Source organism: Eretmochelys imbricata, chromosome 24, assembly GCF_965152235.1.
Source record: "Eretmochelys imbricata isolate rEreImb1 chromosome 24, rEreImb1.hap1, whole genome shotgun sequence".
Classification (NCBI taxonomy): domain Eukaryota; kingdom Metazoa; phylum Chordata; order Testudines; family Cheloniidae; genus Eretmochelys; species Eretmochelys imbricata.
Window position 1 is genome coordinate 14,336,942 of NC_135595.1, and position 24,523 is coordinate 14,361,464.

Here is a 24,523-nt window from a genome sequence, read left to right on the forward strand (position 1 = left end):
TTCCCGACCCAGCCTGACTCTTACAATGAAAGTGGATGAGTGCCAGGGCCACCTCCTGCCCCTGGGGTTGGCTCGGCGGTGGCTATGTACCTGTTCCTGCCATCCGCCATCCCTGGCTGCAGTGTGTGCGCTCTGGGGCAGCTCCCTCACTCCACAGTATGCATAATGCAGCCAGGTGGCAGTGCTCGTAGGAGCTGGGCATGCACCTACCTCCGCGCTCACCCCACAGGTAGGGTGGCCAACTGTCTCATTTGTGAAAACTGGACACTGAGCACAGGAACCTCCCCTTCTTCCTGCTCCACCTCTTCCCCCAAGGCCCTGTCTCCTATTCCTCTTTCCCCACCCACTGTCGCTCACTGCTCTCTCCACCACCCTGCCCCTGACAGCTGAGCAGGGCTCTAGGGGTGGAAGGGCAACTGGAGCAGGACGTTGGAGAGAGAGCAGGGCTCTGAGGTTGATGGGGTGACTGGGGCAGGGTTGGGGAGGGAGAGCCGTGCTCAAGGCAGGATGGGGAGCCGCTGGTACGCCGGTACCTTTCTCTGCCGGAGCTGTTGCTGAGTGCTTCTCCAGGCTCCAGCAGCAGCTTCTGCTCTCCCCATTCCCTGGGTCGCGGAGGCTGGTTACTGTAGGTAACTGGACTTTTAGTGTCCGGTCTGCAGTGATGACTGGACATTGCCAGGTTCCCTTTTCGACCAGACTTTCCAGGCAAAAAAAGGAGACCTGGCAACCCTACCCACAGGCAGAAGGAGAACAGCTGACTTGACCCAAGCCCAAGAGGGTCCCGTTGATTTCCTACTCAACCTGACCCAGACTTGACACTTGCTGTCGGCTCCCATCAGGTTTGGGTTGCGTTGCAGGGCTCTGCTCCATACTACCTGTCACGTGGCTCTCTGTGTTCAGCAGCTGCACGAGAGGCTGTGGGGAGGGTGATATAGGAGGTGGTTCTGCTGGCTCAAAGACTGCTGTGGTCTCACCCCTGCAGAGAAATTTCCCAGCAGAGGACTTGTGGGAGGTTTGGGAACTGTCCAAGGGAAATATGTATGGGGATAAATGGCTAGATAGAGGGGACATATGGGGATAGATAGATCAATTGATCATTCCCTCCATTTCACAATCAGGATAGATTAAGAAGTAGGATTCCAATGACACTAAATATCATCCCAATTTTCACACCACCCTCAGCCCCCTCTCTGCTCATATATATAACTGATTAGTCTGGTGTTTCTTGTCTTTCTATTGTCTTTCCCCACTAGATATTCCAAAGCCATCGTGCAGTGTGGTCCGCTGCAGAGAAGGAACTATTTGCAAGATGATAAATGGGCAGGCAGAGTGTGTGCCAGTCTCTCAGGCCACGTGCTGGGCTGGGGGTTACTTGCATTACCACACCTTCGATGGCCGGGTGTATGATTTCCACGGCACCTGCAACTACACGGTGGCCAAGACCTGCAGGGATGACTCCGTCCTGCCCTCCTTCCACGTCATAGCCGAGAGCGAGAACAGTGGAAACACACAGGTCTTCTACATTGAGTCGGTGACTGTCCAGGTGGATGGAGTCACTGTCACAGCAGCCAGGACTGAGGTCGGCTTTGTGGGGGTAAGTGCTGGGCATGGTCAGTACTTTGATAGGATACCTTGAAAATATTTACCCAAGCTGTTGCAGGGGGTAGAATTGTTTAAGTAGTAGATGGTGCTCTCCTCCTGAATTGGTGCTGTCCCTGAAGCCATGGCACTGTACTAGGGGGTGCTGTACTACGTTCAGATGTACAGGTATCCCAGTAGGGTGCACTCTCCCCTTGGAGTCAGTGCTGACCTCAATTCCCATCATGGCAATACCAGGTGCTGTGTGTCATAGAATGGGGCAGGTGGCCAGCAGGGGGCACTGACCCAATTCCAAAGCTCTGTGCTTGGGGCTACCGTCAGCAACTGGGACGTGGGCGGTCAGACCTCCTGGCTGGAGCTAGTAGCCAGATCTGGAGTCAGGAACAGGAGTCAGAGACAAGGGTCAAAACTAGGGTGACCAGATGAAACGGACAAAATATCGGGACACATGGGGAAAAAAAAAAAAGCGGCTGGAGCGGCCAAAGCCACAATATCGGGACAAATGGCGTCCTGACCGCGCATCGGTCAGGATGCGGGACAAAGAACTAAAAATAGGGACAGTCCTGATTTTATCGGGACATCTGTTCACCCTAGTCAAAACAACCTTCCGTCACTCCCCCACGCGGCCCCCTCCCCCACGGGAGCCGCTCCCCGACGGCTCTGTCCCACGCGGCCCCCTTCCCCTGCGGGAGCTGCTCCCCGACGGCTCTGTCCCACGCGGCCCCCTCCCCCACGGGAGCCGCTCCCCGACGGCTCTGTCCCACGCGGCCCCCTCCCCGACGGCTCTGTCCCACGCGGCCCCCTCCCCCACGGGAGCTGCTCCCCGACGGCTCTAACTGACGCGCTCGGGTTGCCAGGCCTCCGGTTTTCAGTCTGAACACCCGGTCGAAAAGGGACCCTGGCGGCTCTGGTCAGCACAGCTGACTGGGCTGCTAAAAGTCTGGTTGGCCGCTGAGGGGCAGGCAGGCACCGTGCCCAGCTCAGCTCAGCTCCTGGGAAGCAGCCAGCATGTCCCTCCGGCTCCTACGCAGAAGGGCAGCAAGGGGGGCTCCGCACACTGCCCCCGCCTGCAGGCGCCGCCCGAGCACCGGCTCTGCAGCTCCCTTTGACAGAGAACCGTGGCCAACGGGAGCTGCGGGGGCAGCGCCTGCAGGCGGGGGCAGCACACAGAGCCCCGTGACATACTGCCATTTCCCAGGAGTCACGCGGACTTCCTCCATCCCTGGGAAATGACAGGGCCGCCTGAGCTCAGTGCCGCCCGGAGCCCACACCGTGAACTCCTTCCCACACCTCCAACCCCCTGCCCCAGCCCTGAGCCCCATCCCGCACCCAAACTCCCTCCTGGTACCCGTACCCCGCAACCCCTCCTGCATCCCAACCCCCTGCCCCATCCCTGAGCCCCCTCCTGCACCAAACTCCCTCCTGGTGCCCGCATCTGGCACCCCTCCCACACCCCAATCCCCTGCCCCAGCCTGGAGCCCCGTCCTGCACCCTGAACCCCTCATTTCTGACCCCACCCCAAAGCCTACACCCCAGACCAGAGCCCGTACCTCCTCCCACACCCCAATCCCCTGCCCCAGACCGGAGCCCCCTCCCACCCGCCAGACCCCCCGGCCCCACCCCCAGCCCAGAGCCACCTCCTGCAGCCCAAACCCCTCATCCCTGGCCCCACCCCAGAATACTCACTCCCAGCTGGAATCCTCACCCCCTCCTGCATCCCAACCCCCTTCTGCAGCCCTGAGCCCCTTCCCACACTCCAAACCCCTTGGCCCCAGCCTGGAGCCCGCTCCTACCCCCAAACCCCCAGCCCACAGCCTTCACCCCCTCCTACACCCCAACCCCCTGCCCAAGCCCGATGAAAATGAGTGAGTGAGCAAGGATGGGAGAGAGCGAGCGACAGAGGGAGGGGGTATGGAGTGAGCGGAGGCGGAGCCTCTGAGAAGGGGTGGGGCCTCAGGGCAGGGAGCAGAGCAAACGTGTTTGGTTTTCTGCAATTAGAAAGTTGACAACCCTAGACGTGGCCCTCTCCCCTGCAGGAGCCTCTCCCTAATGGCTCTAGGTGACATAGCTCCCTACCTGTAGCCACTTCTTAATGGCTTTAACTGATGCAGCCCCCTTGCCCTCAAAATTCCAACTTTTGAACTGTTTGCTCTGTCGTGGTCGTCATGCTGGTCCCAGGGACAAGGTGGGAGAGGTAATGTCTTTTATTGGACCAACTTCTGTTGGTGAAAGGGACAAGTCATCCAGCTACCCAGAGCTCTTCTTCAGGTCTGGGAAAGGTACTCAGGGCTGGTCTATGCTAGAGAATTAGATCAACCCAGATGTGTCGCTCAGAGGCACATAGGTGCCAACTTTTTGGTTCCCGGGGGGGTGCCCCAACCCCTCTACATCCCTTTCCCCAGCCCCCACCCCTGCCTTGCCTCTTCCTTCCCCCCTCTCCACCACTTTCCCCAAGCCCCTGTCCCCTCTGCACCCCTTCTTGGCCCCGCTCCTCCCCCTCACCCCAGCACCTCCTGCACACCGCGGAACAGCTGATGGCACTGGGCAGGAGGCACTGGGAGGGAGGGGGAGGAACTGATCCACAGGGCTTCCAGAGGGTGCTCAGCACCCACTATTTGTTTTTTATGTGTGCTCCAGCCCTATTCGGGAGCGTGAAAAATCCATACTCCAAGCAATGTAATTAAGTCATCGTAAGGGCTTGTCTACACTTACAGAGCTGCACCAGTGCAGCTGCACAGCTGTAGCACCTAGTGAAGATGTTACCTAGGCCGACAGGACAGCTTCTCTTGTTGGCGTAGGTACTCCACGCAGTCCACACTACAGTGCTAGGTCAGTGCAAAGCAGTTCACCTCGACCAATAAGTGTCTCCAGTAAAATTTCACTCTTGAACATAACAGTCCCTGCTACATCGACTTAATAACTCCACCTCCATAAGAGGTTTAGAGTCAATGTCAATGTAGATAGGTCGACGCCATGTCAATGTAGATACTGCGTGGATTACATGGACTGTTACTGGCTTTCAGAAGCCATCCCACAATGCCCCACACCGACAGTACAATCGGTACAAGTGCTCCTGGTGAGGTTGCATATTGCACAGACACAGGAGCAAAGAGTAGACATGCACAAGCGATGTAATCACTGAGGTGGCTTTATGCTGACGTAAATCAGGTCAACTTAATTTTGTAGTGTGGCCATGCCCTGACGGGTGGTACCTATGTCAACAGGTGATGCCTGCCTGTCAACATAGCGCTCCCTGCACCAGGGAATAGGTCAGTATAACTGTGTTCCTCAGGGGTGTGGATTTTCCACAGCTGCAGTGTTCCAAATGTAGACGAGCCCAGAGTGTCATAGCTAAATACAAGGTGGAAGAGATTGTTTAGCATAAGCGGTTAAACCCACTGACATCATAGGACAAAAAGGGTGGGTTATTGAGTTACAGATTGCTGTAATAATCTATAACTCCAGTGTCTTTATTAAAACCATGACTTTTACTGTGCAACAAAGTTAAGAATTTAGGATCCAAGTCTCGACTTTTGAAAGTGTGGTTCCATTATTAAAGAACTTTCAAAACATTGAAATCCTCCAAAAAGAATTACATTTCTCCACCTAGCTCTATTTAATCTGATGTTTTAAAGTAATTCTGCTTCAGATTTGGGTCCAGGTTGCACTGCTTGCTAATCTGAGTAGGGGCCACTTTGCAAATGACAGACTAGTGAACTCAATTGTGATCTTTGCCCTTTCTTTCTCACCATGAAGCTGAATAACACCAGGGCCCACTTACCCATCTCCCTGAACAACGGGGCCCTTCGGCTGTATCACAGCGGCACCTCCCTCATCCTCCACACCGACTTCAACCTCAGAGTGTCCTATGACTGGAACAACCACCTGAGGATCACTGTTCCCAGGGTCTTCTTGGACAGCCTGTGCGGCCTGTGTGGCAACTATAATGGGGACCCCTCCGATGACTTCCGGACCTCAGAAGGGGACCGGGCTCGCAGTGTCGCCGCCCTGGGGAAAAGCTGGGCAGTGGAAGATGAGGATCAGTTTTGCTGGCACGATTGCATTGGAGGTTGCAGGCCCTGTGCCGCCAGCATAGCCAGAAAGTACCAGGAAGAGGCCTCGTGCGGCCTGATAGCCAAGGTCTCAGATGGGCCCTTCAGCCAGTGCCACACCAAGGTGGATCCTACAGTCTACTTGGACAACTGCGTGTACGATCTGTGCCACAGCGACGGCTACAGGAAGGTCCTGTGTGAGGCCTTGAAGGCCTATGCAGATGCCTGCCAGCTGGAGGGGGTCAGGATTGGGGAATGGAGGCAGCTGGCCAGATGCCGTGAGTACAGATTTGTATGCCAAGGTCTATGGTCTGCTGGTTAGACTGGGGAGCCTGGGGCTCAGCACTCTTGAGTTCTAGCCCTGGTGTTAGGAGGGTGCGTGATCGAGTGGTTTGGGATTGAGTAGTGATTGGGAAATCAGGACTCCTGGGTTCTGTTGTACCCACAGTATTTGTTTGTCCCTGGAATTGCTAAGGTGCCTGTCACTTGGAGTATCTAATGTCCACTGATTACACATGGATGGTTGGGGTAAAATGATGCCTGTTTTTGAGTCACTCTTCCTACCATGAACCTGATCCTGTAAGGTGCTAATCACCTCCGGCAGTGTGCTGAGCACCCTAACCTCCTGTTCAGGTCACTGGGATTTGAGGGCTCTCAGACCCCACAAGCTACATTCCCCTCTGTCTATTTTAAATACGGTTTTTGCATGGAGAGAAACTTGCTGCTAAATCTGTGGGTCCTTCACTCCCCAGCCATGGCGTGCCCCCTGGAGAACAGCCAGTACCAGCTCTGTGGAACAGCCTGCCCAGCCACGTGTGTGGACCAGTCAGCCCCCAGCAGTTGCAAAGACCCCTGCGTGGAAAGTTGTCAGTGCACGGATGGTTTTGTGCTGAGCCAGGGCAAATGCATCCCCAAGGGCAGCTGTGGGTGCCAGTTTGAGGGGCGTCCCTATGCCCCCAATGAGAGTTTCTGGGTCGATGAGGCATGTGGGACACGGTGCATGTGCGATGCAGCCACTAGACAGGTCGAATGCGCGGCTGCTACGTGCAAACACTCGGAGAGGTGCGGGCTAGTGAACGGCGTACGGGGCTGTTACCCCTCCAGCTACGCCACCTGCTCCGTGACAAGGAATCTGCACTACACCACCTTTGATGGACAGAGATACAACTTCAAAGGCACCTGCCACTACCAGCTCACATCCCTGTGCGAGAAGGCAGAGGGACTGGTGGACTTTGAAGTCAACTTCCAGGCAAACAATACTGCTCCTCTACAGATCAAGGTGTATCAGACCAACCTCAGGATCAGCAATCAATTCCCTGGGAAAGTCCTGGTGAGTTTCTCAAATTGTCTCTAATCTCTCTAAAATATTTGTGGAAAGTCACCTGTGTGATCCAGAAAAGTTGCAGACAGTGCATGGAAGGATTTTGAAATATAGGGTGAATTGTAACCAACAGGGAGCCAATGGAGATATTTAAGGATTGGGGTGATGTGGTTACATTTTGGATGTGTGAGAAGGTGTCTGAATCATAGAATCATAGGGCTGGAAAGTACCTTGAGAGGTCATCTAGTCAAGTCCCCTGCACTCATGGCGAGATTAAGTATTACCTAGACCATCCCTGACAGGTTTTTGTCTAACCTGCTCTTAAAAATCTCCAATGATGGATATTCCACAACCTCCCTAGGCAATTTATTCCAGTGATTAACTACCCTGACAGTTAGGAAGTTTTTCCTAACGTCCAACCTAAACCACCCTTGCTGCAATTTAAGCCCATTGCTTTTTGTCGTATCCTCAGAGGTTAAGGAGAAATTGTTTTCACCCTCCTCCTTGTAACAACCTTATATATACTTGAAAACTGTCATCATGTCCCCTCTCAGTCGTCTCTTCTCCAGACTAAAAGAACCCATTTTTTCAATCTTTTCTCATAGGTCATGTTTTCTAGACCTTTAATCATGTTTGTTGCTCTTCTCTGGACTTTATCCAATTTGACCACATCTTTCCTGAAATGTGGCACCCAGAACTGGACAAAATACTCCAACTGAGTCCTAATCAGCACAGAGAAGAGCAGAAGAATTACTTCTTGTGCCTTGCTTACAACACTCCTGATAATACATCCCAGAGTGATGTTTGCTTTTTTTGCAACAGTGTTACACTGTTCAGTCATATTCAGCTTGTGATCCATTATGACCCCCAAATCCCTTTGTACAGTACTCCTTCCTAGGCAGTCATTTCCCATTTTCTATGTGTGCAACTGATTGTTCTTTCCTAAATGGAGCACTTTGCATTTGTTACTCCTGGGGAAATTCTCGCATAATTAGAAAAGGAGGATTTTTGGCACCTTAGAGACTAACAAATTTATTTGAGCATAAGCTTTCGTGAGCTACAGCTCACTTCATCGGATGCATTCAGTGGAATATTGTTAAATAAATTATCAAAATAATTGACAGGTTTCAGAGTATAGCAGCCATGTTAGTCTGTATTCGCAAAAAGAAAAGGAGGACTTGTGGTACCTTAGAGACTAACCAATTTATTTGAGCATAAGCTTTCGTGAGCTACAGCTCACTTCATCGTATTTTCTCAATGTATTTTCTCAATGTATTTTATGCGGGAAAATACTAAATTCTAAGCCCAGTGCTTCAGAACTGCCCCATGAGCAGCACCTTGCCCGTGGAGCCAATTTAGGACAGACTGGGGCACACAGGGCTGCTGGGGCACATCACAGACTGGGGTTCAGAATGACTTGTGGGGGAGACAGACTGGAGCGTGGGCTCAGGAGCTAGTTGAGTGACAGTGTTGAGCCTGGGGTTGTGGGAGGGGGGCTGCAGAGACCCATGGGGATGAGAAGTGTGGGGACAGGGGCAGACATGCCTGACTGAATGAGAAAGGCTTGGGGTCATCCAGGGTCTTCATGGGGGAGGCTTCCCAACACCCTAACATTCTCACCCCCACAAAGAAAAACCTCCCACCCACACCCAACACCCTCCAGGGTCACTCCTAGGCTCCTTCTCTCTCCCTGAGGTCCTCTGTTACCCCTGACTCCCCCAAGTCTTTGCATTGCTTCTGACAGGTGCAGAAAATACAGTTCTGTATTGTAATTTAAGTGAATTACACAGAGTTCTGTATGAATATGCCTAGTAAGGAATCTATTTGTCAAAAAATAATTAACCAGAATCCTTTTTTAGCACTTTCAATCCCTCCCAACTTGGTATCATCAGAAACTTTATCCTTGTATTCTCTATGCCATTATCTAAATCACTAATGAAGATATTGAATAGAACCAGACCAAAAACTGATCCTTGAAGGATCCCTCTTGATATGCCCTTCCAGCTTGACAGTGATCCACTGATATCTATTCTCTGGGAATGGTTTTCCAACCAGTTATGCGCCCACCTTATAGTAGCTCCATCTAGGTAGTATTTTCCTAGTTTGTCTGAGAAGGTCATGTGAGACAGTATCAAAAGACTTACTAAAGTCAAGATATACCACATCTACCTCTTCCCTCCCATCCGCAAGTGTCCACACTTTCACAGTGTGCTCTCATCCCCAGTGGGGCACCTCCTTGTGGCCGCAGCCTGGAATTAGCTCTGCCTTTCTGAAGCCCCACCTGCACGTGCTCACTCTGTGATACTTTCTCTCTACCCGGACTCGATGGCTCCCTCCTTGTGGCTTGGCCCTCCGGCTGGGTCACGGTAGTTTCTCCTTTCTGGGAGGTTTGTGTACCAAGTGTCACCAACTGTCCCAGGCAGTCTTCCAATTCACTGCCCCTCAATGGTGCCACATCCCCACTGGCTGGTAGGGGAACGTGGGCTCACCCTCATCTTTGGGTTCCAGCCCATGGACCCGAAAACCAGCAGCTAAGGTCTGCCCTGTCCCGTGCCTTGTTTCTGTTTCCTTGGATTGCTTCCTATGTTGCCTCTATCAATCTCCTTCTCTACCCTTCCCTCCTGGCCAAGCCCCCACTCTCCCTAGCCTCAGAGAGTGACTGCAGACCTCCCCCCTGCAGCCCCCTTCTCCCCTCAGCTACCTTGCTTTATACCAGCCCACCTGTCCTATTCAGGTGAGCTTCAGCCTTTAATTAGTTCTCATTGCTCCCTGGCTCCTCCTCCAGATGCATCTTAGATGCTTAATTGGCCTGTCTAGCCACCTTAACCCTTTCAAGGGCAGGTGTGGGGTGAGCACTCCTTCACAGTGTCAATAGCATCCAGCAGAGGTGTGAACCTGGGGCACTGGGGGAGAGAGAGGAGGGAAGTGCAATAGCTAATGCCAGGGGGAATACAAGTCTGGTTAGAGCTTGGATTCAGGCAAGCTGTAGGGAAGGAAGCAGGCAGGACTGGATGAAGATTTGAACAGAGGTGGATTATTATTGTAATCATGGGCCAGAGCTCTGTGCTGGGGTGAGAGGTTCCACCACAGGCAAGCGATGTTTCACATCTCATGTGTCTTGCTTTAACAGGTGAACAGTTTTCTGATGAATCTTCCCTTCAACCTCATTGATAAGAAAATCACCGTGTATAGAAAGGGCTGGGCCACAGTGATCCAGGCAGAGTTTGGTCTCACCATTACCTATGCCGGGTGGTCAGGACGCACCACGGTGACTCTGCCAGTTACCTACGCAGGAGCCGTGTGTGGTCTGTGTGGCAACTTCAACACTGACAGGGAGGACGACATGCTCATGAGGGATGGCACGATGGCACCAAACCCCATCAGCTTTGGCCAGAGCTGGAAGGTGGGCGACCTCCCAGGATGCTCTGCAGTAACGATACCCCCATGCGCAAGTGTAGAGTCGATTGAAAAACAACAACGAGGTAGCAGAGGGCAGTGTGGGCTCATCCTCCACAAGAGTGGCCCTTTCAGAGGATGTCACAGCAAAGTGGAGCCCCAAGGATACTTCGTAGACTGTGTGTATGGCTATTGCGTCCTCAGTGGGCAGGAGAGTAACGTCTGCCAGGCAGTTGCTGGCTATTCCGAGGCATGTCAGGAAGCTGGAGCTGTGGTGCATCCCTGGAGGACTACGAAATTCTGCTGTGAGTCCCCCGTGTTCATCGCTGCCCCTTGGGGATCCCTGTTCCAAGTTGGCTGGTAGATGTTGGTTTAAATGCTGAGCTCATCAAGTGACGTAGAACATTTCTTCATGGTCACAGGAGCCCAAAGTATGGGCACAGCACAGGCACTGGCCCTAGGAGCTGCCCCCTCACCGCGCCCCTGCCCACGTGCTGCACCCCAGGCCAGAGAGGCGCTGTCCGGGGATGTAGTGGTGCCCTTCATAGCCCATCTAGTTCTTGGCTTATCTGCTGAGACTGGGACATAATTAGAGCTGGGACATGGTGGTGACTCACTAATTGAGATGTCTGTCCACTAGGAACAGGTCTGGGAACCCACCGACTCATCTCCCATAAACCGTCATCTGGGAGGGAGTTTTAGGCATGACTGACCTGTATTCTAAACAAAAAGCTCGTGGTGAAAAGCTCTGCAGAACACTCCCAGGTCCATGGGCCCTCCACTTCCTACACCTTTACCTTGGTCCAAATTGGAAGGCTAGCTTTAGGAAAGAGATTATCTGTATCCCACTGCCTGGTTTCTTTGGAGCAACCAGTTAACCAGACCTGGAACTGGATTACACATGCTGCCTTTTGTTAATTAACCAAACCAAGGAAATAGAAAATTAGGAGCTTAAATGAAATTGCATGTTCTGTGATGGTTCGTTGTGCGCATTGCCAATGCACGATGTGAGCTAACTCTTTGTTCTAATTACAGCTCCGTCCTGTCCCCTGAACAGTCACTATGAATTCTGCAGCAGCAGCTGCGATCTGACATGCAGCAATCTCTATGCCCCGGTGCAATGCACGACCCAGTGTAAGGAAGGCTGCGTGTGTGACGAGGGCTTTGTTCTCAGTGGCGAGCTCTGCATCCCCATTTCCCAGTGCGGATGCCTCCACAGGGGATTTTACTACCAGGCCGGGGAGACTTTCCACCCGAGCGGTTCATGCAAGGAGCAGTGTGTGTGTCAGGCTGGTGGGGAAGTTGTATGTAAGGCTTTCTCCTGCAGTGCTGGTGAGGAATGCAGGGTGGTGGACGGCATCCAGAAATGCCACCCATTTGGATTTGCGACCTGTTCTGCCTCTGGCCATCCCCACTACCTCTCTTTCGACGGGGTCCCCTTTGACTTCCAAGGCACCTGCACCTACATCCTGGCCAAGACCTGCACCGATTCCAGCCACCTTACACCATTTACTATCAGCGTAGAGAAAGAATCCTGGGGCAGTGGGAATGTGTCCATGGCCAAGCTGGTGTCCATCCAGGTGTATGGGATCACACTCACCCTGCTGCAGAGCAAACAGGGGCTCATCATGGTAAGTCCTTCTCCAGATCTTCATTTAGATCATTCTGAGAGTCCCTTTGTGGCCCGAGGTTTCTGCATGTGGCCTGCCTCAGCTTCCCCTCTTGGACTCAACAATTCACAAAAGGTTTTTACAAGTCCAATAGCAACAGCCCTCCTAAGGGTGTCATTCAAATAGGAGTTTTCACATACAGCCAGTCACCGCCTTATCTGGTCATTCCCAGGCATTGCCTGACTGCCGTCTCACTCCCCTACTTTCAGGTTTCTGTGCAGGAGCCTACTCACTGCCAGCAGCCTCTCTATTCCCCTCTTTCTCCCTGAGAACTCTCTCTGCTGGACCAGGAACCTGGCTTCTTCCTGCTTTTCTTTCAGGGGACACATATGATTCCTGCTCAGATGTGCCTACTTAGTAATAAGGGTTGGCTGGCCCCAGGCGGCGAGTCACTGAGAGGCAGGCTACTGTGCCAGAAGGTACATATACCAAGCTCATCCACATGGTATTTGAGCCCCTCCCAGAAATACATTAAGCAACGTGACTAACATCTGCCACATGTTTGTTCTCTCCTTCTCTCCCCAGGAAAGATGTGAGTGCAGTGGGGTGTTTTGTTGTGGATTTTTTTATAATGATAAATGTATACGCATGTTACCATATATATGTTGGAGAAAGGTGGTCGAAGAACACACCTTGCACTTGGAAAGGAGGGTGGTCAGGTTTGTGAGGGTCCTTACTTCCTGAGACGGTTCATTCCCTAGACTTGGACCAACTCCTAATAAAGCTTTGTCTCTCGCAGAGACAAAGGTTTTCCTTATTGATGTGATTTCCATTGTGCCAATGGAAAGAAGTTGTCCACCACAGTCTTCTACCTGAAAATTGAACTGATCTTTTAGATAGCCTGGGCCCAGGCCATTGTGCACCTTGGGATAAGGACTGAGGACTTGAACTGGATTCCTTGTTCTATGGAAAACCAGGGTAGGGAGTGGAGGACAGGTTTGATGTGTACAGCTGCCAGTGTTGCTGAGGAGGCATGCTGCAGAGTTGTGCAGCACTTGAATATTCCTAAGTGCTGAATGTTTCATGCCCGGGTATACCACCTTGCAATATAGTCCAGCTGGGAAGCGACAAAGCCGTGAATGGTTGAAGCCAGGTCATCTTCTGTCAGAATGGGTAGAAATGGTAGAAAGTGCTACTCATGGATGCTGCTATGTCAAAGCTTCTCTTGGGTGAGATGAGCATCCTCCAGCATGCCTCTCTTGTTGGTTATACCCCTATTTATGAGTATTAATTATTTGGTGAACCCCCTCCACATACCTCACATTTTGCAAACATGGGGTAAAATTCCTCCCCATTAGATCTCCATTGGCCTCTGTGTTGAAGAGTCTGTCCCATGGCATAGTGCCCTGTGAAGCCTGCAGTCTAATTTGGGGCAAATTGAACACAATTCATAGGAAATTGTTTGAGATAGGAGAGGAAGGGGAAGGAAGGAGGCGTCACCAAGGAAGTGGGTTTTTAGGAGCGGGGGAGATGGAGAAGAAGTTGGAGACTGTTCTGAGTCCAGGACTTGGCATGAGAAGGAGCAGGCCAAATATGGGTTGAGGAGTTGGGGAAGATAGAGAGAGAGGATCAGGAGGGAGGGAGGTGCCTGGGAGATGAGATCAGAAATGTAGGTCAGGGTGACAATGTCAAGAGCTTGGAAGATGAGGACAAACCATTGCAAAGTGAAATCGGGAGTCATGAGTCATTCTGGATTTAACCCATGGTGTCAGTGAGAACTGAATCTCAAAACTTGTCCATAGCCCCTACCCATGAAGCAGTGTCCATCCTACCTGCTCATAGGGGAATGTGCTGTCTTTTCCAGGTGGACGGGGTATCCCACAATCTCCCCATGATAATGGTCAATGGGCAGCTCCGAGCATATCAGCACGGCACTAATGTCCTGGTGCAAACTGACTTTGGCCTCAGTGTGAGCTACGACTTGGTATACCAGGCCAGAGTCACCATCCCAGGGACCTACCAGGGCCAGACGTGTGGCCTGTGCGGGAACTACAATGGACAGCAGGACGAGGAGTTCCTGCTCCCCAGTGGCAGGACAGCCCCTGATGTGGCAGCATTTGGCTCTGCTTGGGAAGTCGAGATCCCAGGAGCATCCTGTACAGACAGATGTGCTGGAAACAGCTGTCCAGTTTGTGAAGAGAAGAAGAAGGATGTCTTCAAAGGGCGCAACTACTGTGGGCTGCTCACAGACCCTGACGGCCCCTTCACGGCCTGCCATGACGTCGTCAGCCCCAGCGTGTATCAGAGCAACTGTCTGTACGATGTTTGCCTGGGAAACGGGGATGCACAGGTCCTGTGCCAGAGCATCCACAGCTACGTGACGGCCTGCCAAGAGGCGAAGGTCACCATCCAGCCCTGGAGGAGCGCCTCCTTCTGCGGTAAATGCACCCACAGTGTAGGAGCTCTGGGACGCACTGGGTAAGGGAGATGGTCAGTGTTACTGGGCATCTTGTTCCAGGCCTCTGGGCTTCTTCTGGAACTCTTCTTGTGGGAACCAACAATCTCATGTTCTCTTACAAAGGTGCCCTGTTCCTCTCCTCCCTGTCCTGCTCTCCTCTCCTTCATGTATGTTCCTCTAGGCTGTGGTGTGAGATCTTTCCATCCATCCTTTATTTCTCTCTCTATTTAAGCTGTGAGCTGTCCGGTTAACAGCCATTACGAGGTCTGCGTTGACCTCCGTAACACCACCTGCTCTGGAGACATCATGGACTGCCCAGAGACCTGTGCTGAAGGCTGCCAGTGTGACGAAGGCTTCCGCTTCGATGGCCAGGGCTGTGTGACTCGAGAGAACTGTGGGTGCTTTGAACAGGGGAGATACTACAAGGTACAGACTCAAGCAGTCTGGGTCTGATCTAAATTTTTTTCTAACATATCTTAATCCTTACACTAATCAGGAATAGGGTTTTCTTTAGTGGATCAGAGCATTGGTCTATCCAGCCTGGCATCCCTGCTCTGTTAATGCTCAAAGCACCAAGAAAGGCAAGAAGATTTAATTCCCTTTGTCCATTGTGGGGAAACTGAGGCACAGAGCGGGGCAGTGACTTGCTCAAGACCCACCCAGTGAGTCAGTAGGAGATGGGAGGTTAAAACCTAGGCATTGTCCTGTCCCTCAGCCAAATTCTTAGCTCTTTAGAAAGCCTCTCTCTTTAATGTTAACAGAAATAATATTAGAATCATAGAATCATAGAATATCAGGGTTGGAAGGAACCTCAGGAGGTCATCTAGTCCAATGACACAATAGTTTTTCACACGCCTCACCACACAGCTCTGAGTTTAGCACCGCCAGGAATTATTATAAATCACCATTTCCACTTACGTTGCGTTATTTCCTCCTTCCCAAACATCCCGTCAGCCCAGTGAGACGGTCCTGAGAAATGAGTGCCAGCAAAGCTGCACCTGCATTCCTGCCCGAGGGGTGACTTGCAGAGCTCACAGCTGCACCAGCGGAGAAACCTGCCAGATCAGAGATGGCGTCATGGACTGCATCGGCCAAGGTAAAGGAGAGTCACTGATTGAAACATGTCTGGAGGGGTTATTCCATAAGCAGTGAGTAAAGTCATTTCAATTTTGTCTCCTCACCCTTCTCACTCTCTCTCTCCCCTTTTATTTAGCCTGGAACCCTGATCCGTAATATTACAGAATTTTGACTTGAAAAATGGAAACACTTGTTGGAAACACTCGTCTCTGCTGCATCCATCTTCTGATGTGCACAGCAGAGCCAAGTGGGCAGCTGTCAGGGGGCTGATCACACTCGTAGGTCTTCTCCCTGGCTGTAGCCTAGGAGCTGCTCTAAATTGGAGCCCACTGGCTGTGGGGGCCATCAGTCAGCTGGGCACTGTCAGTGCCCATCACATCCCAGCCACAACCCTTTGCCTGATCGATGCCGGCATCATGCCCATAGGTGTTGAACCACCTCTGCTGCACATTGCGGGGAAGGAGACACAGGATCTGGTTTTGCTGTTGTCACACACATGCAGAGATTTCCTCAGCATGGGACTCGCGGGAGGTTTGTGAATGATGCAAAGGAAGTGTGTATGGGGATAGGTTTCAGAGTAGCAGCCGTGTTAGTCTGTATTCGCAAAAAGAAAAGGAGTACTTGTGGCACCTTAGAGACTAACAAATTTATTTGAGCATAAGCTTTCATGAGCTACAGCTCACTTCATCGGATACGTACATAGAGGAAGAGAGACAGAGGAGTGCATGGTGATAGATATAACGTTGAGTGTGGGGGGAGAGATAGAAAGATAGATAGATGTTACTGATTAGTCTGCTGTTTCTTGTCTTTCTATTGTCTTTCCCCACTAGTTATTCCAAAGCCATCCTGCAGTGTGGTCCGCTGCAGGGAAGGAACTATTTGTAAGATGATAAATGAGCAGCCAAAGTGTGTGCCAGTCTCTCGGGGCACGTGCAGGGCCAGGGGATACTTTCATTACCACACCTTCGATGGCCGGGCGTATGATTTCCATGGCAACTGCACCTACACCGTGGCGAAGACCTGCAGGGATGCCTCCGGCCTGTCCTCCTTCCATGTCATGGCCAAGAGCGAGAACAGTGGGAACACACAGGTTTTCTACATTGCGTCAGTGACTGTCCAGGTGGATGGAGTCACTGTCACAGCAGACAGGGCTGAAGCCGGCTTTGTGTGGGTGAGTGCTGGGCGCGCACGTCCACCCTACTCCTATATCCACCCTGTAGGCTTTGCTAAATAGAGGGCAGGAAACTGCAGCTCCCACCACTGATGGGGCATGTTGTGGGTAGGACAGAGCAGGCAAAGGAGAGTGGCTGGGAGCTGATGGGCCCTGACAGTGCCCAGCTGCCCAATGCCCCCTATGGGTCCACAGCCAGTGGGCTCCATTTAAAGCAGCCCCCAGGCTACGCCCAATGTAGACAAGGCCCAGTGTGGTCAGTAGTTAGGCTACCTTTCCAATGAAGTAATCCAAGGCATTGCAGTGGGGCGTCTTGTTGAAGTAGTAGGGTGTGCTCGGCTGCTGAGTCAGTGCTGTTCCTTAAGTCCCAACACTGTGCTAGCGGATGGGTAGGCTTCCTAATAGGGGGCACCCTGTGCTCGGAGTCAGTGCCGACACCAATGGCCAGCAGCCAGTGTGTTGAGCTGCAGGGAGCAGGGTGGGCCACCTAAAAGGGAACATTGTCCCGGCAAGTCATTGCTGACCCCAATGCCTATCTAGCAGGTGCTGTGTGGCAGGGAGTGATGTGGGGAGCGGGTCAGTCGAGGGTGCTATCCCTCAGGGTCACAGCATGGCGTTACAGGGTGCTGTACTGAAAGGTGTGGGGTGCCTGACGCAGTGTGAGGAGCTGTCAGCTCTGTCTCAAGCACATGGGATCTGCATGCCAGATAAAGTGTAGACCTGAGCATTTGGTCATAACCTATCCCCAGTGCATCATTCAAGAGCAGGGCCAGTATTTCAGCTATTGCAGGCAAATCCCAGCTCCGCTGAGTCCATCCTACCACAAATTCCCCAGCAGTTTCTAATGTAACAGGGATCCCTCTGAGACCCCACCTGAGGAGAATCCCCACTCCTGGATCCGGGAGGACATGGCCTGAACTCTAAGATATGGGGAAACTGAGGCACATCTAGGCAGCTCAGGGTTCTGCCCTACAGAGCCTGCTCCAACCTGAGGTACCTCAGGGGCCCTGGAACATTGCAGACAGCTCCTTGAGACCTCTTGCCCCTCAAGTGCTCCTCCTAAGGGCTCTCACCCATGCAGCACTGTTCCCACAAGAGCCGCTCCCTAATGGTTCTAACCAATGCAGCCCCCATCCCCTAGCGTACCTCCCACTCATTCGTCTCCTCACTCCTTTTGTCTACAACAGGCTACAACACAATCATGGATATAATATAGGACCTGGTTGGAAAAATCCAATGAATAGCAATGGGGCCAAATCACAATTTCCAGTGACTCTGGACACAAACTGGAACCAAATTTGAATTAAAACATCACATTAGATAGAGCTGGCCTGAGAAAGCTAATTCCGTTGGCAGAAAGATTTCAATATTTTGAAAATTAGCTTCATTCCAATATGGAATGAAACTCATAAATTACAACATTTTCTGTGAAGACAAATGGAACCCCAGCTCCAGGTCAGTCCGCCCAGCAGGCTGCTGAGGAGCTAGTGGCAGGAAAAAACAGACAGGTTTTGAAATTGGCCTTGTTTCCATCAGAACTCCTTGGAAAAGGAACAATCTTCTCAAACCCCTTTTGATTTTGATGAATAGGCAAATACTAGTGAAAAACTATATCAGAGTAGAGCTCAGTATGTAAATGAGAGACCTGTGCACTCGATTGTGACCTTTGCCCTTTCTTTCTCACCATGAAGGTGAATAACACCAGGGCCCACTTACCCATCTCCCTGAACAATGGGACCCTTCGGCTCTATCAGAGCGGCACCTCCCTCGTCCTCCGCACCGACTTCAACCTCAGCATGTCCTATGACTGGAACAACCACCTGAGGGTCACCGTCCCTAATGACTTCTCCGACAGCCTGTGCGGCCTGTGTGGCAACTATAATGGGGACCCCTCCGATGACTTCCGGACCCCAGACGGGGACCTGGCTCCCAGTGTCGCTGCCCTGGGGAAAAGCTGGGCAGTGGAAGATGAGGATCAGTTTTGCTGGCACGATTGCATTGGAGGTTGCAGGCCCTGTGCCGCCAGCATAGCCAGAAAGTACAAGGAAGAGGCCTCGTGCGGCCTGATAACCAAGGTCTCAGATGGGCCCTTCAGCCAGTGCCACACCAAGGTGGATCCTACAGTCTACTTGGACAACTGCGTGTACGATCTGTGCCACAGCGACGGCTACAGGAAGGCCCTGTGTGAGGCCCTGAAGGCCTATGTGGACGCCTGCCAGCTGGAGGGGGTCAGGATTGGGGAATGGAGGCAGCTGGCCAGATGCCGTGAGTACAGATTTGTATGCCAAGGTTTATGGTCCGCTGGTTAGACCGGGGAGCCTGGGGCTCAGCACTCTTGAGTTCTAGCCCTGGTGTTGGGAGGGGTCGTGATCGAGTGGTTTGGGATTGAGCAGTGATTGGGAAATCAGGACTCTGGGTTCTACTGAACCCACAGTACTTGTCTGTCTGGAATTGCTAAGGTGCCTGTCACTTGGAGTATCTAACGTCCACTGATAACACATGGGAGCTGGGGTAAGATGGTGACAGTTTAAGACACTCATAGAATCATAGATTCTAAGCCAGTGGTTCTCAACCTATTTACCATTGTGGGCCACATATGCAGCTCTCTAGGTGTTATATGTGATGCATCCACACACTATATATACTACCTGTATGGCCTAGAGGATGTCACATGGGCCACAGCGACCTGTGGACTTGGGTTGAGAACCACTGCTCTAAGATCCGAAGGGACCATGATGTTAATATAGTCTGACCTCTTGCACGTTGCATCCCACAGAACCTCTCCCACCCACTCCTGTAACCGACTCCTAACCTCTGGCTAAGTTACTGACATCCTCAAAACTTGATTTAAAAACTTCAAAGTACAGAGAATCCGCCATTTACACTTGTTTAAACCAGCAAGTGACCTGTCACTCAAGATGCAGCGGAAGGCAAATAATCTCTAGGGTCTGCCAATCTGACCTGTGGGGAAAATTCCTTCCTGACCTCAAATATGGCAATCAGCTGGACCCTGGTCACGTGGGTGAGACTCATCAGCCAGACACCTGGGAAAGAATTCTCTGTTGTAACTCAGAACCCTGCCCATCTAGTGTCCCATCACTGGCTGTTGGAGACATTGCTGCTGCCACTCACAGATCAGCTACAAGCCATTGTGGGCAGTCTCATCACACCATCGCTCCATAAACTTATCAAGCTCAGTCTGGAAGCCAGTAAGGTGTTTTGCCCTTATTGCTCCCCTTGGAATGCTGTTCCAGAACTTCACTCCTGTGATGGGTATCATCTAATTTCAAGGCTAAACTTGTTGATGACCAGTTGATGTCCATTTGTTTTTGTGTCAACATTGGCGCTTAATTTAAGTAACTCCTCTCCCTCCCTGGTGTTTAACCCTCTTATGTATTTATAGAGAGCAATCATATCTCCCTTCAGCCTTCTTTTGGTTAGGCTAAACAAGCCACGCTCTTTGAATCTTGTCTCATAAGTTAGGTTTTCCATTCCTTGGATCATCCTAGTCGCCCTTCTCTGCATGTGTTCTAGTTTGAATTAATCTTTCTTAAACATGGGAGACCAGAATGGCACACAGTATTCCAGATGAGGTCTCACTGGTGCCATGTATAATGGTACTAACACTTCCCTGTCGCTACTGGCAATACCTCTCCTGATGCATCCTAGGACTGCATTAGCCTTTTTTCACAGCCGCATGACATTGGTAGCTCTTAGCCATCCTGTGCTCCACTAATCCACCCAGGTCTTTCTCCTTCTCTGTCACTTTCAACTGATACATCCCCAGTTTATAACAAAAATTCTTGTTGTTAGTTCCTAAATGCATGACCTTGCACTTTGCACTATTAAATTTCATCCCATTTCTATTACTCCAGTTTTCAAGGTCATCCAGATCTTCTCGTATGATATTCCGGTCCTCCTCTGTATTGGTAATACCCCCCCAATCTTGTGTCATCTGCAAATTTTGTTACTGCACTCCTACTTTTTGTGCGAAAGTGTGGCCAAAATGTAAAATAAGATTGATCCCAAGACCAATCCCTGAGGAACTCCACATTAACCTTCCTCGAACCTGACAATTCACCTTTCAATATGTCCTGTTGTAGTACCCCCTTTAACCAGTTGCTTATCCACCTTACAATTCTCATATTAATCCCCATCTTCTCCAATTTAACTAATAATTTCCCGTATGGAACAGTATCAAATGCCTTACTGAAATTCAGGTACATAAGATCTACTGCATTTCCTTTGGCTAAAAAATCAGTTATCTTCTCAGAGAAGGAGATCAGGTTGGCCGGGCATGATCTACATTTTGTAAAACCATGTTATATTTTATCACAATTACCATTTACCTCTGTTTCCTTATTGCTTTCTTTTTCAAAGACCCGCATACAACTGAGATCAAACAAACGGGCCTGTAGTTTCCTGGATCACTTTTCTCCCTTTCTTAAAAATAGGACCAATATTAGAAATTCTCCCCCAAGTTTACAGATTCATTAAAAATCCTTGCTATTGTGCTTGCAATTTCATGTGTGAGTTGCCTTAATATTAGTCGATGGAGATTATCCAGGCCCCCCGATTTAGTCCCATTAAGCTCTTTGAGTTTGACTTCGACCTCAGATACCATAATTTCTGTTTCCATATACTTGTTCCCATTAGCTATCCTGCCACTACCCCAAAACTCTTCATTACCCTTATTAAAAACTGAGGCAAAATATTCGTTTAGGTGTTGGGCCCTACCTGGATTATCTTTAATCTCCACCCCATCCTCAGTGCTTAGTGGTCCCACTTCTTCCTTCCTTTTTATTTATATGCCTATAGAAAATTTTACTCTTGGTTTTAATTTCGTTTGCGAGGTCCAGCTTTGCTTGGCTTTTGGGAATTCTCACTTTATCCCTACACTTTCTGACCCTCAACAAGTAACTTTCCTTCCTGATCCATCCCTTCTTCCATTCCTTGTAGGCTTTCCGGTTTCTCTTAATCACCTGTTTGAGACTTTTGCTCATCCAGCTTGGTCTGCAATCCTTCCCTATAAATTTTTTCCCCTTGCTTGGAATGCCAACTTCAGATTGTTTCTGAAACTCCAAGCCTCCTCCACATTCAGACCCTTGAGTTCTTCAGTCCAGTCTACTTCCTGGACCCTAACTAATTCCCTTATTTTTTTAAAGTTTGACCTTTTGAAATCAAGGATCCTAGTTGCAGATCTGTTTTTGTTTATCCTTCCATTTAAACTGAACTAGTTCATGATCACTTGAACCCAGGTTGTCACCTACCACCAGTTCTTCTACAAGGTCCTCACTACTCACCAATCTAAAATGGCATCATATCTTGTTGGTTAAGCGAGTGTTTGGTGAAGAAATCTGTCAGCTATCCCATCCAGGAATATCTGGGCCCTAACTATTATTGGTAGTACTTTTCCTCCAATCTATATCTGGGAAGTTAAGATTTCCCATAATCACACAATTCCGAACAGTATTTATTTCATTATAGCCCCACAAGATACATCCCCCTCTGTCTATTTTAAATACTGTTTTTGCTTGGAGAGAACTTGCTGCTAAATCTGTGGGTCCTTCACTCCCCAGCCATGGAGTGCCCCCTGGAGAACAGCCAGTACCAGCTCTGTGGAACACCCTGCCCAGCCACGTGTGTGGACCAGTCAGCCCCCAGCAGCTGCCAAGACCCCTGTGTGGAAAGCTGCCAGTGCAAGGACGGTTTTGTGCTGAGCCAGGGCAAATGCATCCCCAAGAGTGGCTGTGGGTGCCAGTTTGAAGGACGCCCTTATGCCCCCAATGAGAGTTTCTGGGTTGATGAGGTATGTGGGACACAGTGCATGTGCAACGCAGCCACTAGACAGGTCGAATGCGCAGCTGCTACGTGCAAACACTCGGAGAAGTGTGGGCTAGTGAACGGCGTACGGGGCTGTTACCCCTCCAGCTATGCCACCTGCTCTGTGACAAGGAATCTGCACTACACCACCTTTGATAGACAGAGATACGACTTCCAAGGCACCTGCCGCTACCAGCTCACGGCCCTGTGCAAGAAGGCGGAGGGACTGGTGGACTTTGAGGTCTACTTCCAGGAGAACAATACCGCTCCTCTACAGATCAAGGTTTATCAGACCAAACTCAGGATCAGCAATCAATTCTCTGGGAAAGTCCTGGTGAGTTTCTCAAATTATCTCTAGTCTCTCTAAAACATTTCTAGAAAGTCACCTGTGTCATCAACACAGGTTACAGACAGTGCATGAAAGGACTGTGAAATATAGAATGAATGGGAACTGGATTCTTCTATGAACAGGGAGCCGATGGAGATATTTAAGGATCGGGGTGCTGCCATTTCACTTGAGATGGGTCAGAAAGTGTCAGTAGCAACCAGCGTTTGTGGGAACCTGGGGAGCTGGGGCTCAGGTAGCACAGAGAGGAGGGAACTGCAATAGCCAAAGCCAGAGGTAATGAAAGTCTGGTTGGAGGATCCTGCCCAGTCTGGAGAGCTGAGATTCAGGCAGGTTGTAGGGAAGAGAGCAAGGCAGACTGGACAAAAGTTAAACAGAGGTGGATTTTTATTATAATTATGGGCTGGAGCTCTGATCTGGAGTGAGAGGCTCCACCGTGAGCGAGCGATGTTTCATATACTGAATGATTTGCTCTTACAGATGAACGGTTTCCTGATTAACCTTCCCTTCAACCTCAATGATAAGAAAATCACTGGGTATAGAAAGGGCTGGGCCACAGTGATCCAGGCAGACTTTGGACTCACTGTTACCTTTGCCGGGTGGTCAGGACGCATCACGGTCACTCTGCCAGTCACCTACACGGGAGCCGTGTGTGGTCTGTGTGGCAACTTCAACACTGACAGGGAGGACGACTTGCTCATGAGGGATGGCACGCTGGCACCAAGCCCAGTCAGCTTTGGCCAGAGTTGGAAGGTGGGCGACCTCCGGGGATGCTCTGCAGTAACAATACCACCATGCGCAAGTGTAGAGGCTATTGAAAAACAACAACGAGGTAGCAGAGGACAGTGTGGGCTCATCCTAGACAAGAATGGCCCCTTCAGAGGATGTCACAGCAAAGTGGACCCCCATGGATACTTCATAGACTGTGTGTACGGCTATTGCATCCTCAGTGGGCGGGAGAGTAATGTCTGCCAGGCCGTTGCTGACTATTCTGAGGCATGTCAGGAAGCTGGAGCTATGGTGTATCCCTGGAGGACTACGAAGTTCTGCTGTGAGTCGCCTCTGTCCACTACTGATTGCCCCATGGGGCTTGTTAGTTTTTGTTGGCCGGTAGTTGTTGATCTAAATGCTCAGCTTATCCTGTTCTGCAGAAAGTTTCTTAAGTGACAAAGAAGCCCTCTCTCCAAACGATGGGTACAGTCATAGGAGCTGCCCCCTCACCAGGCCCTATCAATGTGCTGTACCCCAGGCCAGAGAGGCACTGTCTGGGAATGTAGTAGTTCCCTCCATGGTCCATCCAGTCCTTGGCTTCCCTGCTGAGACTGGACATAAGCAGATCTGGGAGTCAGTGGAATCTTAGTAATTGAGATGTCTGTCCATTAGGAACTGGGCTGGAAACCCACCAACTCATCTCCCATAAGCCATCACCTGGGAGTGAGTTTTACGCACTACTGACCTGGACTCAAAGCAAAAAGCTAGTGGTGAAAAGCTCTACAGAACAATTCCAGGCCCATGAGCCCTCCACTCCCTACACCCTGATCTTGGACCAGATTAGAAGCCTAACCCTTGGAGAGAGATTGTCTATATCCCATTGCCTGGTGTCTCTGGGGCACCCAGTCCCCCAGACCTGGAACCGAATTAGAGAGGTTGCCCTTTTATTAATTAACCAA

At 50.8% G+C, this 24,523-nt stretch overlaps 1 protein-coding gene across 1 annotated transcript in view; it reads left to right on the plus strand.

Annotated features, from left to right (window-relative positions):
* Positions 1 to 5,349: 5,349 nt before the first annotated feature.
* Positions 5,350 to 24,523, plus strand: part of LOC144279944 (IgGFc-binding protein-like) — a 63,304-nt gene continuing 44,130 nt past the window's right edge. Inside the window, exons 1-11 of the mRNA XM_077841648.1 lie at positions 5,350 to 5,929; positions 6,404 to 6,981; positions 10,103 to 10,673; positions 11,404 to 11,999; positions 13,843 to 14,416; positions 14,669 to 14,862; positions 15,391 to 15,532; positions 16,344 to 16,684; positions 18,376 to 18,949; positions 22,264 to 22,841; positions 23,334 to 23,904. Of these exons, the coding sequence (XP_077697774.1) occupies positions 5,350 to 5,929; positions 6,404 to 6,981; positions 10,103 to 10,673; positions 11,404 to 11,999; positions 13,843 to 14,416; positions 14,669 to 14,862; positions 15,391 to 15,532; positions 16,344 to 16,684; positions 18,376 to 18,949; positions 22,264 to 22,841; positions 23,334 to 23,904 (5,299 nt within the window). The remainder of the gene's footprint in view (positions 5,930 to 6,403; positions 6,982 to 10,102; positions 10,674 to 11,403; positions 12,000 to 13,842; positions 14,417 to 14,668; positions 14,863 to 15,390; positions 15,533 to 16,343; positions 16,685 to 18,375; positions 18,950 to 22,263; positions 22,842 to 23,333; positions 23,905 to 24,523) is intronic.